Source organism: Tamandua tetradactyla, chromosome 1 (assembly GCF_023851605.1).
Source record: "Tamandua tetradactyla isolate mTamTet1 chromosome 1, mTamTet1.pri, whole genome shotgun sequence".
In the NCBI taxonomy this organism is placed as follows: Eukaryota; Metazoa; Chordata; class Mammalia; order Pilosa; family Myrmecophagidae; genus Tamandua; species Tamandua tetradactyla.
The window spans coordinates 39000225-39016717 of record NC_135327.1 but is presented as its reverse complement, the minus strand read 5'-3'; the positions used below and the strand labels follow the sequence as shown (position 1 = coordinate 39016717).

Below are 16493 nucleotides of genomic sequence, written 5' to 3'. Positions count from 1 at the left end.
GATTCATTAATTTGGACTTATAAACGGTCACTTTTCTAATTTGATCATTTCTTCTGCATTTATTAATTGGCAGAACTTTTCCTCAGCAACTGTTTAGTAAGTCTGAAATGCATTGTTTACCACAAGGCAGGATAAATGCGTGATTCTGTCCCTTTATTTACCATTATTCAGAATAATGAGTTGATGTCCTAACAACCTCCAGTGGAGTCTTTATTTTCTATTTTTAATTTATATATTATTATTTATCATTTTTAAAATGAACTCATGGGTTTTTATATATGTTCCTTGTTTCAGTCCATTGTAGTCATTATTCTTTTGGGTGCTCAAATTGTCCCATCTTTAACCAGTGGGAGTCCCTTCAAGGCGGCCCTTGAGTTCTGCTGACATGACTCAGTCATCTTTGATAGCTTCCTTACTTTCTGTAATGACAAAATATTCTGGCCTCATCTTTGCATGTTTACTGTCCCAGACTTGGAATAGGGCATTTCTCTAAGGGGTCCTGATTCGTTTTAGTATTTAGAGACTACAGCCTAGACTTTAGTATAGTTTTACTTTTTAACTCTTTCTTAATGATATCTTTAAGTTGTAAGTAGGCCATAGTAAAAATATAACAGAGAAACTGTTGTTGAGATGGAAAGGTGATCTACTTCATTCAGCTACGTTTAAGAGGAGCCAAACCATTTATTCAGTGATTCTTAACCATGGCTGTACATTAGAATCACCCCATGTGTCAGTTTGAAACTGTTGTGTACCCGAGAAAAGCCATGTTTTTTAATCCTGATTCAGTATTGTTTAGGTTGGGACCTTTTGATTAGGTTATTTTTCTGGAAATGTGGCCCATCCAGTTGTCGGTGGGATCTTTTTGATCAAGTTGTTTCCGTGGAGGTTTGACCCACCCAGTTTGAGGTGGGGTCTTTTGATTAGGTGGTTTCCATGGAAATGCATCTCTAGGGAGGGTCACTTACTGGGGTCCTTTAAGAGGGAACCATTTTGGAAAATGCTTAGAGCTGGCACAGATATAAACATTTGGAGATGCAGAAAGAAAGCCAAAGGACCAGCAGATGCCAGCCATGTGCCTTCTCAGATCATCCTTTCTTGAGTCAAGGTATCTTTCTCTAAATGCTTTAGTTTGGACATTTTTATGGCCTTAGAACTGTAAACTGGTAACTTAATATATTTTCTTTATAAAAGCCACCCCATTTCTGGTATATTGCATTTTCAGCAGCATTAACAAACTAAAACACCACGTGAGCCTTCAAAAATCCAGTGACCACACCACATACCAGGCCAATATCAGCAGATACTGTATAGATGGAACCAGGTGGCAGGATTTTATAAAGCTCTCCATGTAGTTCCACTGTGCAGCCAAGTTTGAGAATACTCATCTAGCAGTGAAGTCATAAGCAAGTCACTGCTACTTACCTTAAGTTATGAAATTCTAATTGCAAACCAAATAATGAGAAATAGATTCCCTTGGGTGCTAGCCATACTAATCAGTGAAATACAGCAGCTGACACAGAATGATGGTTAGGTGAAAAATATGCTTATTTTAAAAGTAGCTACCAAGTTGCCAAAACAATTTTGAGAAAGAAGAACAAAATAGAAGGACTCACATTTCCTGGTTTCAAAATTTACCACAAAGCAACAGTAATCAAGTCAATCAGGTACTGACACAGGATAGACATATAGACCAATAGAACAGAATTGAGAGTCCAGAAGGAAACCCACATACCCACGGTCAATTGATTCTAACAAGGATGGCAAACCCATTCAATGTGGAAAATAATAATCTGATGCTGGGAAAACTTGCTCTCTACATGCAAGAGAATAAAATTTAACACCTACTTTATTCCATACACAAAAATTAACTTAAATTAGTGAGTGGGGGTGCATGAGTAGTTGTGGGGTGCATGAGTAGTTCAGGGGGTGCATGAGTTAATTCAGTGGTAGAATTCTCACCTGCTGTGCCAGAGATCTGGGTTCAGTTCCTGGCCCAAACACTCCAAAAAAAAGAAATCAATGGCCCAAATACAAGAGCTAACCATAAAATTCTTAGAAGAAAATGGAGAGCTGAATCTTCATGACCTTATATTTGGCAGTGGATTCTTAAATAGGACACCAAAAGAATGACCAGCAAAATAAAAAATCAGTGGTCATCATTAAAATTAACTTTTATACATCAAAAGACACCAAGAAAATGAGAAGACAACCTACGGAATGGGAAAAAATATTTGTAAATCATATAGCTGCTTGATATCCAGAATATATAAAGACTATATGTATATATAAGAATATCCAGAATATATAAAAATTCATACAGCTCAACAACAAAAAAACCCAAAGAACTCAGTGAAAAAAATGGATTTGAATAGACATTTCTCTAAAGATGTACAAATGGCCAATAAGCACATGAAAAGATGCACATTGTTACTCGTGAGGAAAATGCAAATCAAATCCACAAAGAGATACCACTTCATACCCACAAGGATAGCTATAATTTATAAAAAAAAAAAAATAATAATTGTTGGTGAGGATGGGGAAAAACTGGAACACTTATGCATTGCTGGCAGGAGTGTAAAAATGATACAACAGTTGGGTGGTTCCTTAAAAAAATTAAATATAGAATTACAGTACGACTCTGCAATTCCACTTCTATGTATATACCCACAAGAATTAAAATAAGTACTCAGATACTTGGACACCAATGTTTACATCAGCGTTATTTACAATAGCCAAAAGGCGAAACAACCCAGTGTCTGTCAGCAGATGAATGGATTAAAAAAATGTGGTATTTCTATACAATGGAATTCTGTGCAGCCATAAAAAGGAATGAAGTTCTGTTACCTGCTACAACATGGATGAACCTTGAGAATGTAATGCTAAGTCAAATAAGCCAGACACAAAAGAACAAGTGTATGATTACACTTATGAAATACCTAGAATAGGCAAATTCTTAGAAACAAAAAGTAGATTAGACATTACCAAGGGCTGAGGGAGGGAAGAATGGGGAATCATTCCTTAATGTATACAGTGTCTATTTGGAATTATGGAAAAAGTTCTGGAAATGATGATGGTTGTAAAACATTAAAATTTAATGCCATTGAATTGTACATTTAAAAATGGTATAAAATGGCAAATTTTATGTTACATTTATTTTATAATAATTTTAAGTAGATAATAAAATTTATCTGGAAATCAATTTTAGAAACAGCAGCACTGTTATAAAAGATTTTTTATGATCATCTGTTATTGTTGAGGTGTTCTTTTTTTTTTCTTAAAAAGTCATACCCAATAAGTGAAGAATGTTTGTTAGCACAGATGGAAGAGGGTGACAGATGAGCCTCCAAGCTGGGATAACCTGCCTTTGATGTTACAGGGCCATGCTAATGTCCGAGGAGCCCTGACCATTTACAGGTTGAAGGGTAGCAACTCTTTCAACATATGAAATTGCAAAAGAACAAAAGTATCAATTATATGTCCCATCTTAATCCACAGAATAGAAATAAAAACCAAGAGAACACAGAATATGGTAGGGCTGGCAAAAATCTAATTTTAATCGTTGTGATCTCTAGAATTAAGATTAAGTAGACTCATGACAAAATTTCATGGGACTATGTACACACACACATTCATGCACACAAATGAGTACAAGTAAAAACTGATGAAACCCAAGTAAGGTTTGTAGTCTAATTGTATCATAGCAGTGTCCATTTCTTGGTTTTGATAGTGTACTATCAAAGATTTTTCCATTGGGAGAAGCTATGTACACAGCATCTTATCTATTTTTGTAACTTCTTGTGAATCTGTAATTATTTCAAAATAAAAGTAAAAAAAAAATACCTGGACTCTGGAAATCCCTTTGGTCCAGAATACATTAGATTCCAGACATTTCTGGATCAGCTATCTTCTACTAACTTAATTATGGGGTCCTTAAAAAAATATGGGGGTCTTATAACTAACCAAATGCTGCGCATTTGTGATGTGTCCCTGTTTCTGTTTCATAGGTCAAAACAACCAGGCTTATTGAGGCCACTGTGGGATCAGCTTGCCACCTTGAAAGAACAAGATGATTCTCTCAAAGAAGAGAAGCTGTCTAAAGTCTTCACAGTCAGAAACATGGACCAGAGAATGAGGGTTCGTAATTTTTATTTTTAAAAAATAAATTTTAAGTCATGCAAGTTATTCAGTTGGGGAAATAATTACATTCTCAAAAATGAATAACACATTTGAAAGAAAAAGGTAATGGTAAATGAAGTGTTTTTATTTTTTTATTTTTCTAATCTCAGGCCTTTTGTATAAATGTGTTTCCTATAGGTGTGCCAAGCTCCTGATTTAATGTTAGTTCAGATCCCTGAGATGACTTGATTTAAACCTATCTACCATAACAATGTTCAAGAAATTTAGAGACATCTTGTAACATTCTGGTTTTCTGTCTGCTCCATACTTTAAAAACACTGTATGGTCATTCATACCAACTAAGCAAATATCTATTGTTCCACTGCTGAACACAGACACCAGCCCAGATCCATTGTGGGGAAAGATATAATAAAATGTAGCCCTTTCCTTCTGCAAATAACTGTAGCATTCGGCACAATGGGATGAGTGTATTAAGAAAATGCTGAGAAATTTGGACCTTCAGCAAAGGGCACCAACCCTTTGGTAGGAGCAATGAAGAGAGGCTTTAAGATAAAGGGAGCTGAGAGGCATTCAAGATGATCCTTAAAAGGGAGGCAGGATTTTGACAGGCTCTAGGAATCATGGTGGGGAGCTGTGGTGACAGGAAAGGCCTGGTATGAGCGGAAAATAGACCAGAAACCCAATGTATCAGGGAAACAGGACTCTGTCCTCTGAGGCCCAAAGGTGGGGCTCGTTGAGGAATGGTGGAAATAGGGCTGACAGGTTGCGGGGGTCACGTTGTACATGGTGTTCAGTCCCAGGCTAGGGAGGGAGTTTTTGTTTAGTTTAATAGATTTTGGAAAACCATTGGAGCTTTTTGAACAGGGCCGCAATGTGATTTTGCAGCATCTCAGGGAATTCCATCTGTTTGGATTAGGAGGGAGATAGTAGAGAAGGAAGCCCTGGGTGGTTCAGGAAAGAGGAAGGAGAGGCCTGGCACAGGATCAGGATACAGAAGCAGAGTTTGAAGATAGATGCTGAATGGAAAATGGAAAACTGGTGGAGCAAATTCCCAAGGAAATCGTGAGGTGAGAAATCAGCAGTGTGGATTTAGAGCTTTCCCAGTTCATTCCCTAGAAAAGGCATGTTCAGAGAGATGGCCTTTCTTCTCAAGTTTAACGCCTTGTGAATTTCTCTTGTTCCAAAGACTATTTTTTCATTCTTATGCATGTAAAATGTCAGGGTTTTCTGTCTTTGCTCTTTTTTTTAAGTTTTTATTTTTATGATGTGTGTAGCTCAAGGACTCTACATGGGCCCCTTCTAGACCTCTGTGCCTTACTCTCTCTGTCTCAGGTCATGTGCCTGTGTTGCTATGTGATCCAGTACCTCAGCCATCACCCCTCAAGCCTTTCAGAGCACCTTCAGTCCTTCTCAAGCCCCCCATTCCCCGTCCCTCCAATTCAAAGAGAGTAGGAGACTTTTGAAAATGCATTTCAAGCTTGCAGAAATCAGTGACATAATGAACCCACCGATCCCATTCCCACCAACCCAGATTCCCACATACTGTTGCCATTTGCCCATATTTGTTTCAGAACACCTCCTAATCCTCTTCCTTCTTTCCACCCTTTGCTACCCCCTTCTCTCCCTTCTCCTTCTCCACTTGCTTTTCTCCCCTCCCACCTCACCCACTTCATTCTCACCTCCCTCTTCCTCCTCTTTCTCTTCTTCACTGCTGCCACCCCCACCCCCACCCATTTCCCCTTCTCTTCTTCCTCAATTTGCTTCCTTTTGCCTTTTCCTCTTCTGAAATAAATCATTACAGATACAGGTAGAGCCCTTGCATGCCTCTCACAGATCCCATGCCTCTTTGTAGAGGGAGCCTTTACATGTTCCTTCCTGCCTACATTTTCATTTCACTGCATTACATGGAACTCAGTAAACAACCTGTAGTTTTATTTTGATTTGTTCCAGGTGGATACAATTTGTGTGGATTTTTAAAACTGTGTGCTTTGAGAAAAATAGAACCTATGTTTTTTAGATCCATCTTTGTTGATAAATGTAGATCTTAAGAAGAATTTTGGTTTTTAGGTTTTATTTTCCATTCTATTAAGTACTATTTTATAATGACATTGTTTTCCATTGTTTTTCAACGCAAATGCATCACATCTCAGCATGTCCAGGGTGAACCAAGTGTAGGTCAACTGCTCATTCCTGTGGTTTACATCAGAAAATATATTCCAAGTTTCAAACAGCTAACCCAGTCATAATTTTTCAAATAATGATTCCACTATTGAGGGCTGCCCAACTAATAACTTAATAAATCAAAGAATACCCTCCCCTAATAGGTTTTTTGTTCCTTTTTAAAGCCTCATGATCTCATCCTAATGATAGTCACAAAAATTAGCAGTAAATTAATGGTAAAATATTTCCTTAAAAATGGAAGTAAGCAGGAGGTTTCCCATATGGTTTGATTGTGACTACAGGAATGCATAGCCCCAAAGAATGTTATTAAAGTGACAATGGCAAGGCAAGCCTTGTGAACTTTAGGACAGAATGCTTCTGTGGGTTCTAGGACTGTCCTATGCACCATCCTTTTACAATTAGTGAAATAAAATATCTTGGAGTTGTTTCTGTGTATTGAAACAGTATGCACATTTTGTGTAAACCAAGGGTTAATTATCTCTCTTCAGATAAAATCTTAAAAACTAAGTGATTCTTCAAAATTTAAGAAAACTCTACTAGAAATTACTTGGTTAAGAGTCTAATGAAGCTCAGAAATATTTGCTTTGATCTCCTGGGTAAATGACTAATTAAACAGTCACATGTAAATGATGTTTACCTGTGGGTCCCAGTGCTGTCAGCCGAGTCAATCCCATCTCTTGAGTAAACACATCATTAAAGCGGCAGAAACTCAGATTGTGTCCCCTCGAGACCAGACCGGATAAGATCCACAGTGCTCGTGTAATCTATTAGGCAATTACATAATTGAGCTGCATGCTTTTAAATCATAAAAATTTGTAATTACTTTGTGAGAAAAAAATGAGTCGGGTGCTTCATTATAATACAAAGTGCCTTAATTTTCCTTTTCTCCCAAGTGATGTCTGTTCCCCCCTGAGAGAACTTCCTCAGCCTGGCACGGGAGAGCAGTACACTGCTGGCGCACTCATAGAGTAGATTGGGTTCTGTTCCCTGTAATGTACCCTGAGTTTTTTTCCACCAGAAAAATAATGATTGATCACAGAAACCCTGTCACCTTTTTCCCTAAAATAATGGACTATTTTCTTGTTCTTATCTCTTGAGTATTTGTTTGCAGGTTCATTTGAGTACTTTCCCCATTCTTTAAATTACTACATAAAATCCTCTTCCTCTTCTATAACTTAGATATAACTTAAGTGATGAGGTTTGGATTTCTCTTTATACACTGAAAAGTTACTTCTCCTGTCTAAAAGGAGGGTTCTTGAGGAGTCTAAATAAATCTGTATGTTAGGGGGAAATGTCATCTCCTGGCTACTTCCATGGTTATTAATTCTCTTGCTTTCTGTGTCTGTAATAGTAGTGTTGGTTTACGTATGGAAGGGACTTTAACTTTACAAAATACTTTTACATTCATTTTCTTTTTATACCACCCATCACAGAATTCAGATTCCTTTAGAGCTAAACGTATTTTTTTTAAATTGAGAAATCTTCACAGACGATACAGTCCGTACATGGTGTACAATCAGTGGCTCATAATATCATCACATGGTTGTGTAGTCATCACCATGATCATATTTAGAACATTTGCATCACTCTAGAAAATGAAATTAAAAAAAACCTGACGCATACCATATGCCTTACCCCCTCTGTCATTGTCCTCTAGTATTTCCATCTACCCAGTTTATTTTACCCTTTGTCTCCTCTATTATTTATATATCGGTACTTTTTTTTTACATTTTTTAACTTTTTATTTTGCAATACTTTCAAAGTTAATGGACAGTTACAAAAATAACAGAAACCCCACACAGAGAACTCCAACATCCCCCAGATACCCAGATCCACCATTTAAAAATTTTGCCACATCTGTCTTCATTCTGCTTGTCTCTCAGTCCATCTGTCTGTCAATCCATTTTCTGAACACTTGAGTATAGATTGTATGCATCATGCTTCTTGAACTGCCATGTACATTTCCTAAGAAAAAGGATATTCATGTTTGTAAACCTCTTAAGAGAAATTAAGTGTAAGAAAATTAAAATTGATATAAATTTTCTCATTTCCCAATAATGTCCCTTTGAGCCTTTTCTACGCCATTGTTAGATTGCATCCAGGACCATATATTGCATTTAATTGTCATTGTCTCTTTAGTTTCTCTGTCCTTCTCTGTCTTTTTTTTTTTTTTTAATTGTGGAACGTTTATACAATGTGAATTTGCCCTTCTTAACCACTCCTAAGCATAATATTTAGTAGGATTAATCACATTCACAATAGTGCAGCATCCTCACCACCTTCCATTTCTAAAACTTTTCCATCTCCCCAAACAGATGGGAAGAACTAAGTGATTAGTCCTTTATGCATTAACTCCCCATTGCCCTTGCCCCCTCAACCCTACAGCTTGTACTTTAATGTCTGTCCTAATGTATGAGCTTGATATTCTCTGATATTTTCTTTGTAGTTATTATGGGGCTTAAACTTAACATTCTAAATCTATTACAATCTCATTTGCTTTGTTACCCACTTAACTACAATAGTATGTGCAAGCTATGTCCCTATACCCCTCTGGCCTCCATCTTTATATAGTTCGTATCACAAATTACATGTTTATGTATCATGAATCAAAATTACTGACTTCTCTTACATTTTATGTATTTTCCTTTTAGCTCCTGTAAGAAACAAAAAAAGGAGTTACAAACCAAAAACACAGTAGTACTGGCATTTATATATACCCATGTCATTACCCTCATTGGGGACCTTCATGTGGCTTCGATCTCTTGTCTGTTGTCCTTTCCTTTCAGCTGGAGAGCTCTCATCAGTATCTCCCCTTGGGCTGTTCTAGTGATGAGGGATTCCTTCAGTTCTCTCCAGCCTCTCCATTACATCTTGACTAAGAAGGTAATATCTATTTAATAAGAAAGAATAATCTCCAGGATAACCTCTCGACTCTGTTTGGAATCTCTCAGCCACTGACACTTTGTCTCATTTCACTCTTCCCCCTTTTGGTTGAGAAGGTTTTCTTAATCCCTTGATGCTAACTCATTGGACAAAACTACAAAATCTCATGCCCTACTCAGGGTTCCATGTACTTATGGTGTTCAGTTAAGCTGTCTACATAAGTTAGGAAATGCACTAGTCAAAATATAAATTTTGTACCGAATAAACATTTTTTGCTTTAGTCTCACACATAAGTTAAAGTTTTAAAATACTAATTACTGGAGTGCCAAGATGGCACCTTAACGAGGTGTGGGATTTAGTTTGTCATCCAGAAGAGCTACTAAATAGCCAGGAACAGTACAGAACAACTGCTGGAGCCACGTCAGTAACCAGACACACAGTGTACCCCAGTCTGGACCAACTGGACTGGCTGCAAGCCCCCCCGAACCATGAGTGCCCCAAGTTGCAGCAGCTGGTTTCCCCCCCCCCAACAGGCTGCTTCCCAGAGGAAAAAGGAAAGGGACTTGACCAGTAGCAGGGACTGAGCTCAACTAAACTTCAAGTGTGGAATTAATTCACAAATTCTGACTACTAAAAATAGGCCCCCCGGCTCAGGTGGACCTGGTCAAAGTGAAGGTTGCTGATTTTTGCCCCAGTGCTGAGGAGGCAGGGCTGATGGAAAAAGAAACAGGTGTTTTGGATCAGGTAGCACATAATACTTGAAAGGGTTTGGGCCCTGAAGGAAAGGAGGGGGGCAAAGAAGATCTAAAGGTACACAAAGCAACATACCAACTTATGCTCTTGATTGGCAAACCTGAGAAATGAGGGTCCTGCTCTGAGATGGAATTTTCTCTTTCTTTTGTGACTGTGTTTCTACAGCTTGACTGCCTTTGGATACGGTGGCAGGACTTCTTAGGCTGCAACTGCCCCAGGCATAGGCAGAAACAAGCTTGTTTGAGAGCTTGTCTGAAGCCTGTGCATTCCCCAGGGGAGAGACTGGGCCCAGCTCAGGTGGAATCCCTCCCTCAAGGAATTCAGACCCCAGGGCTTGTAAATTTGAAGCCATTAAAGCCAACCTACAACCTCTCCTCTGTCTCAATTACACCCTGAGCAGGGAGAGTCTCCCAAAATTCAAGGTACCACATCATCTTATGCTGGTGGGACCTGCAGGTAGACAGGTGCCACATACTGGGCAGGATGAGAAAATCACAGAGCTGAGAGACTTCACAGAAGAGTCTTTCAGCATACTGGGTGTCACCCTCAGGGAAAACTGATACAGGTGACTCTTTTCTCCTGACAGGAAGCCAGATTGGTCTGGGAAAATCTGGCTAGGGTCTATAATACCTAAGTAGACTCTGCTAAGGGTGGGGGCGGGGAAGGCACTGTACAGGCAGGGGGAGAAACAAGAACTGAAAAATTCTGATCTGTTACACAAAATCAAAGCTAGAAGTCCAGAATAAGCTGAACTGAATGTCAAAGAACAGACGGACAACAAAGTCATCCAGCAAGAAAATCCTAGATAAAGAAGGGAAAGCATCTCCAGAATAAACTAATTAGGGTAATTAGATGCCTAGACACCAGCAAAAAATAATGAATCACATTAGGAAAATTGAAAATATGGCCCAGTCAAAGGAAGAAACCAACAATTCAAATGAGATACAGGAGTGGAAACAATTCAGAATGCTCAAACAGACATGGAAAACCTCATCAAAAATCAAATCAATGAATTAAGGGAGGATATAAAGAAGGCAAGGAAAGAACAAAAAGAAAAAATTGAAAGTCTGAAAGAACAAATCACAGAAACTTGGAGAATGAAATGCACAGTAGAAGAGATGAAAAAACAATGGAAACCTACAATGTTAGATTTCAAGAGGCAATAGATAGGATTAGTGAACTAGAGGATGGAACATCTAAAATCTGACAAGCAAAAGAAAATATATGGAAAAATATGAGCAGGGACTCAGGGAATTGAATGACAATATGAAGCGCATGAATATACGTGTTGTGGGTGTCCTAGAAGAAGAAGAGAAAAAGGAGAAGAAAAACTAATGGGGAAGGCACAGGCTCCAGAGAAACACTCAGACAAGCTTAATTCTGCCTATCCCTGGGGCAGTGGAGCCAGAGAAGCCTTACAACTGTATCCAAAGAGCAGTCAAGCCATAGAAACACAGCCACCAAAATTGAAAGCAAGAAATCCTTTTCAGAGCAGGACCCCCATTCCTTGGGTTTGCCAATCAAGAGCTTAAGTTGGTATGTTGCTCTGTGTATCTCCAGGTCCTGTGTGCTCCCTTCTTTCCTTCAGGGCCCAGAGCATTTCAAGTCCAAGAAAACCTCTTTTTCTTTTTTTATTTTTCTGTCAGCCCCCGCCCCCTCTGCACTGGGGTGAAAAACAGCGACCTCCGTTTTTATTCGATGTTCAGCTGAGCTGGGGGCCTATTTTTAGCAGCCAGAATTTGTTAATTAATTCCGCAGTTGGAGTTTGGTTGCACTCAGCCCCTGTTCCTGGTAACCTCTCTTTTCCTTTCCCCTCCGGGAAGCAGGGGTGCTGGTTGCCATGGCTTGGGAAACTCAAAGAGTTCTGGGTGGGCTCGCAGCCAGTCCAGCTGGTCCAGACTGGTGTATGCTGTGTGTCCGGTCATTGACGTGGCCCCAGCAGTTGTTCTATACTGTTCCTGGCTATTTATTAGCTGCTCTCGAGGACGAACTAAATCCCACACCTCAATAAACCTCCATTTTGGCCCCCTTCCTATCTGTATTTTTTTACTCATTTGTCCATACCCTGGATAAAAGGAGCATCAGGCACAAGGTTTTCACAATCACACAGTCACACTTTAAATATTATATCTTTATACAGTTGTCTTCAAGAATCAAGGCTACTGGAACACAGCTCAACAGTTTCAGTTACTTCCCTCCACCCACTCCAAAACACCATAAACTAAAGAGGTATATCTATATAGTACATAGGAATAACCTCCATGATAACCTCTCAATTCTGTTTGAAATCTCTCAGCCACTGAAACTTAATTTTGTCTCATTTCTCTCTTCTCCCTTTTGATCAAGAAGGCTTCTCAATCCTTTGATGCCAGGTCACAGCTCATCCTGGGATTTCTGTCCCACATTGCCAGAAAGAGTTACACCCCTGGGAGTCATATCCCATGTAGGAGGGAGAACAGTGAGTTCACCTGCTATTGTTTTTGGCTTTTTTGTTTAATTTATGTTTTCTCTAAAAAAAAAAAAAGCTTGGAGAGAGAAAACTTGGAATATTAAAATAAAAAGAAGGAAAGAAAAAATATCCAGTCTATATATAACCCTATTGACATTGTGGGATATGTTTCTTAATTTAATATATTTATAAACATGGGGTTGTACTGCTTGTGCACATCATCTCTTTTTTCCCCCTACTTGTGTGGAGTGAAACGCCTTCCATTCAAGTTCTTCTACATCAGTTCACATGGCTGCACAGCGGTCCTCTGTGTGCATGCTCTGCTGTCTCTTGAACCATTGTTCTGTCATTGAACATTTAAATTGCTTCTGATTTTTACTGTAGTAAAAAATTTCAGAGAACATCTGTGCAGTTCCATTTTTAAACATATCCTTAGAATGAATTCCTAAATGTAAAATTATTAGATCAGAAGGTACATATATCTTTCAGGCTTTTGCTACACATTTTTAGATCTCACTCTGGAGGGATCTTCAGATTTACCAGTACTGAATAAAAATCTCAGAGCTCTTTATGAAAGTGGGTATAATCAAGGTTTTCGGTTATTTTGTGTGTTTTTTCTCATTGTATTTTTTTTATTTTTTATTTTTGCATGGACAGGCACCGGAAATTAAACTCAGGTCCCTGGCATGGCAGGTGAGAACTCTGCCTGCTGAACCAGTATGGCCCACCCTATTTTGTGTGTTTTTTAAATGCCAATTTGAGAGGTGAAAATGGCATCCAATTTTTTTGTTCGTTTGATTTTTTATTAAAATTGGAGTCAGACTTTTTTCCCTACCCAATTTTTAGCCAGTCTTCTTTTATAATTTGCCAGTTTATGTTTTTTTTCCCATTTTTAAAGTTAGACTAGTAATATTTTTCTTGTTCCCTTATAAGAACTCTTTTTATATAAACCTGTACAATTTGTTGTAATATTTTTAGCTGTTGAAGTTTTGCCTTTCATTTTTCTTTATGGTATTCTGGGTAGAATTTATTTTCTATAAATGTCATTATTATTTAGTTTCTAGATATAAATTAAGAATTAGCCTAGATGACTCTTCGCATTCTAGACATAGTAAGATCCATAATTAAACTGAACTCTGACCAAAATTCTAGTAGAATTGAGCCAGTAATTCTAGAAATACTGCTAAGTATAATTCATAGGATGATTTTTATCTTCCCTAAAATATGACACATATAGGTATCAGTATCAGTTGTTGATATCACTGCAAATAGTGTGTGCCTCAGCCTGTAATTTCCATGCCTTTTCTCCTGACTCATGGGAAGGCAGAAAAATGAAGGAGTAGTTGGTTGGTATTGGCTTACCCTTCAGACTCTGGATCCAATCTCCAAACAGTGGAACACTCTTGGTCTTCCCCTCCTGGGCTCCAAATGTATGTAACTCAGAGAACGCCTTTAGCAGCTGACAGATAAGTTGAAACCATTCATAAGCATTATTAGAAAGGCCCATGGTATAATTGTTGCCTGGTGACATTTTTTTTCAGATAATGAGCTCCAATTTGCACAGCTCATTTGGTCCCAGTGTGAGATTTGTAAAGCAGCTTGTTAAATCTTCTCTGGGCTTTTGTTCCTTTGCAGGTATAGGTCATTGTTGTCATTCTCAGGCTGCAAGCTCCTTCAGATTGGGGGCTTCCTGAGAAATACTCCCTTCTAAAAGATGTATAAACAGCACATCTTGAAAGTGTGTTTCCGATGTTTTTCTTGACTCTGCAGAAGCAGTTTTTGACTAGAAACCTGATCACTGTGCCTTGACCAAGGTGACTTTTGTTTCTGTCCCTGCTTATCATTACCTGTTGCTGGTTAGGGACTTATATTGTAGATTCCTCTACAAATGACCCATTGGGCAAACCTGTAGCGCTCTCTCTTTTGGCACCATGGTCCAGACCAGTAAAGCCGATCATTCTCAAGTTTTCATTTGACCATCCACCAAAATCCTTATAGATTTAAGGTACTCATCTTTGAGAAATTGTCTTTTAGAATTATCTTACAAGATACAAGATTACAAGATGAGTAAATCCTTTTTTAAACATCTCTATCAAAAAAGTAAGAGAGGGCGGGCCACGGTGGCTCAGCGGCAAGAATGCTTGCCTATGATGCCAGAGGACCAGGGTTTGATTTCTGGTGCCTGCCCATGTAAAAAAAAAAAAAAAAAAAAAAAAGAGAGAAACCATGGAGATGAATACAGAGAAGTGAAGGCAAATGGGATAAAATATGCTAAATAAATTACACTCTGCAGCTTATACCACTTTACTTACCTCTGTGTAGAAAAGAGAGCTCTGTGCAGAGGTGGTGTTTTTCTCAAGCCTACAAAGACTTTCACTAGAAAGATGTTTGCATAATTAAAGTACTTATGTGTTCTTTTGAAGCCACTAGTTGGAACCCAGCTAAAGCAAAAGAGGGTCTTTTTTGAAAGTGAGATGAATTGTATGTTGTCATTGAGGAACTAGTGAGAAACAATCTCGGTAACTGACAAACTAAAACAGTTTCCGCATGTAGGGATTGTGAGGAATGACAACATTATTTTAAATTGCCTAAAAATCTATAAACCTTTCCCTTATCTACAAATACTACAGTGGAAGTATAGAAAGTTTTCAAGAGTCCGTTTTAAACAGTTTTATATTTATAACATGTGTTAGGACAGTGGCCATTATGAGATCATGCCAAGAAATTATTTATATACAGCTATTGCATAAGGTAATATAAGATTGAAATAAATATTTGAGGCTCTCTCAGAATATTTGGATTATTTTAAATATCAGAAAAAGAAAATGATAGCTTTCATTACAGAACTTGGGCCAGTTCTTTTTGTTCATATTTTAAAATGCTTTTTATATACCCAGGAGTATCAGCCTTAAGAACAGGAGCTTAGCCCTCTGTGGCAACAGACAGACTAGATCAGGAGGCTGGAGACCTAGAAATGAGATACCCTAGGATTGTTCAGTGCATATACCAACAGTTGAGAGAAGGCAGTTCAAGGAGTGCTGTCCACTCTTTGTCCCTCTCTTCCTGGACAGATTTTGGAAGCAGGTGCAGCACAATGGTCCTTGTAGGCAGCTGGGAGTGGGGCAGTATGGAACCAGTGATGGGAACCAGGCTTGACCTTGGCTTTAAGGGTAAGACTCTCCATCTAAACCTCAGTCTGTAGAAGCGGGGAGTCTGAGCAGGCATCCTAGCAGTGAATTATCACAACTGGAGTAAAATCCAGGATGTAGTTTGTGCAAAGAGAAGAAAAATCCCTGGTTACTAGAATTGGACACAGACATGTCCTAACTACAAAACTAACTTGATGCCAAATCCTTTGGTCAAGGAGACTAGAACTCCTTAAACTCCACAATGTTGGCTTCTCCAGCTCCTAGGTAGACTGTGGCTCTGGGTGGATCCAGGAGGCCATCCAGTCCTAGGGAAAGCTAGAAATCAATAACAGGCAGCAGACCAGAAAATTCAGAATTGTATGGAAGCTAAACAGCACCCTGTTAAGCAACCAGTGGGTCAAGGAAGAAATTATAAGAGAAACCAGAAAATATCTTGAGGCAAATGAAAATGAGAACACAATATATCAAAACTTACAGGATGCAGCAAAGGTGGTGCTAAGAAGGAAATTTATTGCCCTAAATGTGTATATTAAAAAAAGAAGAAAGAGCAAAAATCAAGGAATTAACTGTTCACCTGGAAGAACTAGAGTAAGAACAGCAAACTTACCAGAAAGCAAACAGAAGGTAAGAAAGAACAAAGATTAGAGCAGAAATAAATGAAATTGAGAATATGAAAATAAAAGAGAAAATCGACAAAATCACAAGTTGGTTCTTTGAGAAAATCAATGAAATTGATGGACCCTTAGCTAGGCTGACCAAAATAAAAAAGAGGATGCAAATAAATGAAACCAGAAATAACCACTGACCCCACAGAAATAAAGGAGGCAATGAGAGGATACTATGAGCAACTGTATGCTAATAAACCAGACAATGTAGATGAAATGAGCAACCTCCTAGAAAAACATGAACAATCAATATTGACTTGAAAAGAAATAGTTGAC

General features: G+C 38.4%; 1 protein-coding gene across 2 annotated transcripts in view; it reads left to right on the top strand.

The window, feature by feature from the left end:
• Positions 1-16493, top strand: part of KIZ (kizuna centrosomal protein) — a 172817-nt gene that overhangs the window by 71262 nt on the left and 85062 nt on the right. For both annotated transcript variants that reach the window (XM_077114714.1, XM_077114710.1), the window contains exon 7: positions 4005-4134. In XM_077114714.1, the coding sequence (XP_076970829.1) occupies positions 4005-4134 (130 nt within the window). The remainder of the gene's footprint in view (positions 1-4004; positions 4135-16493) is intronic.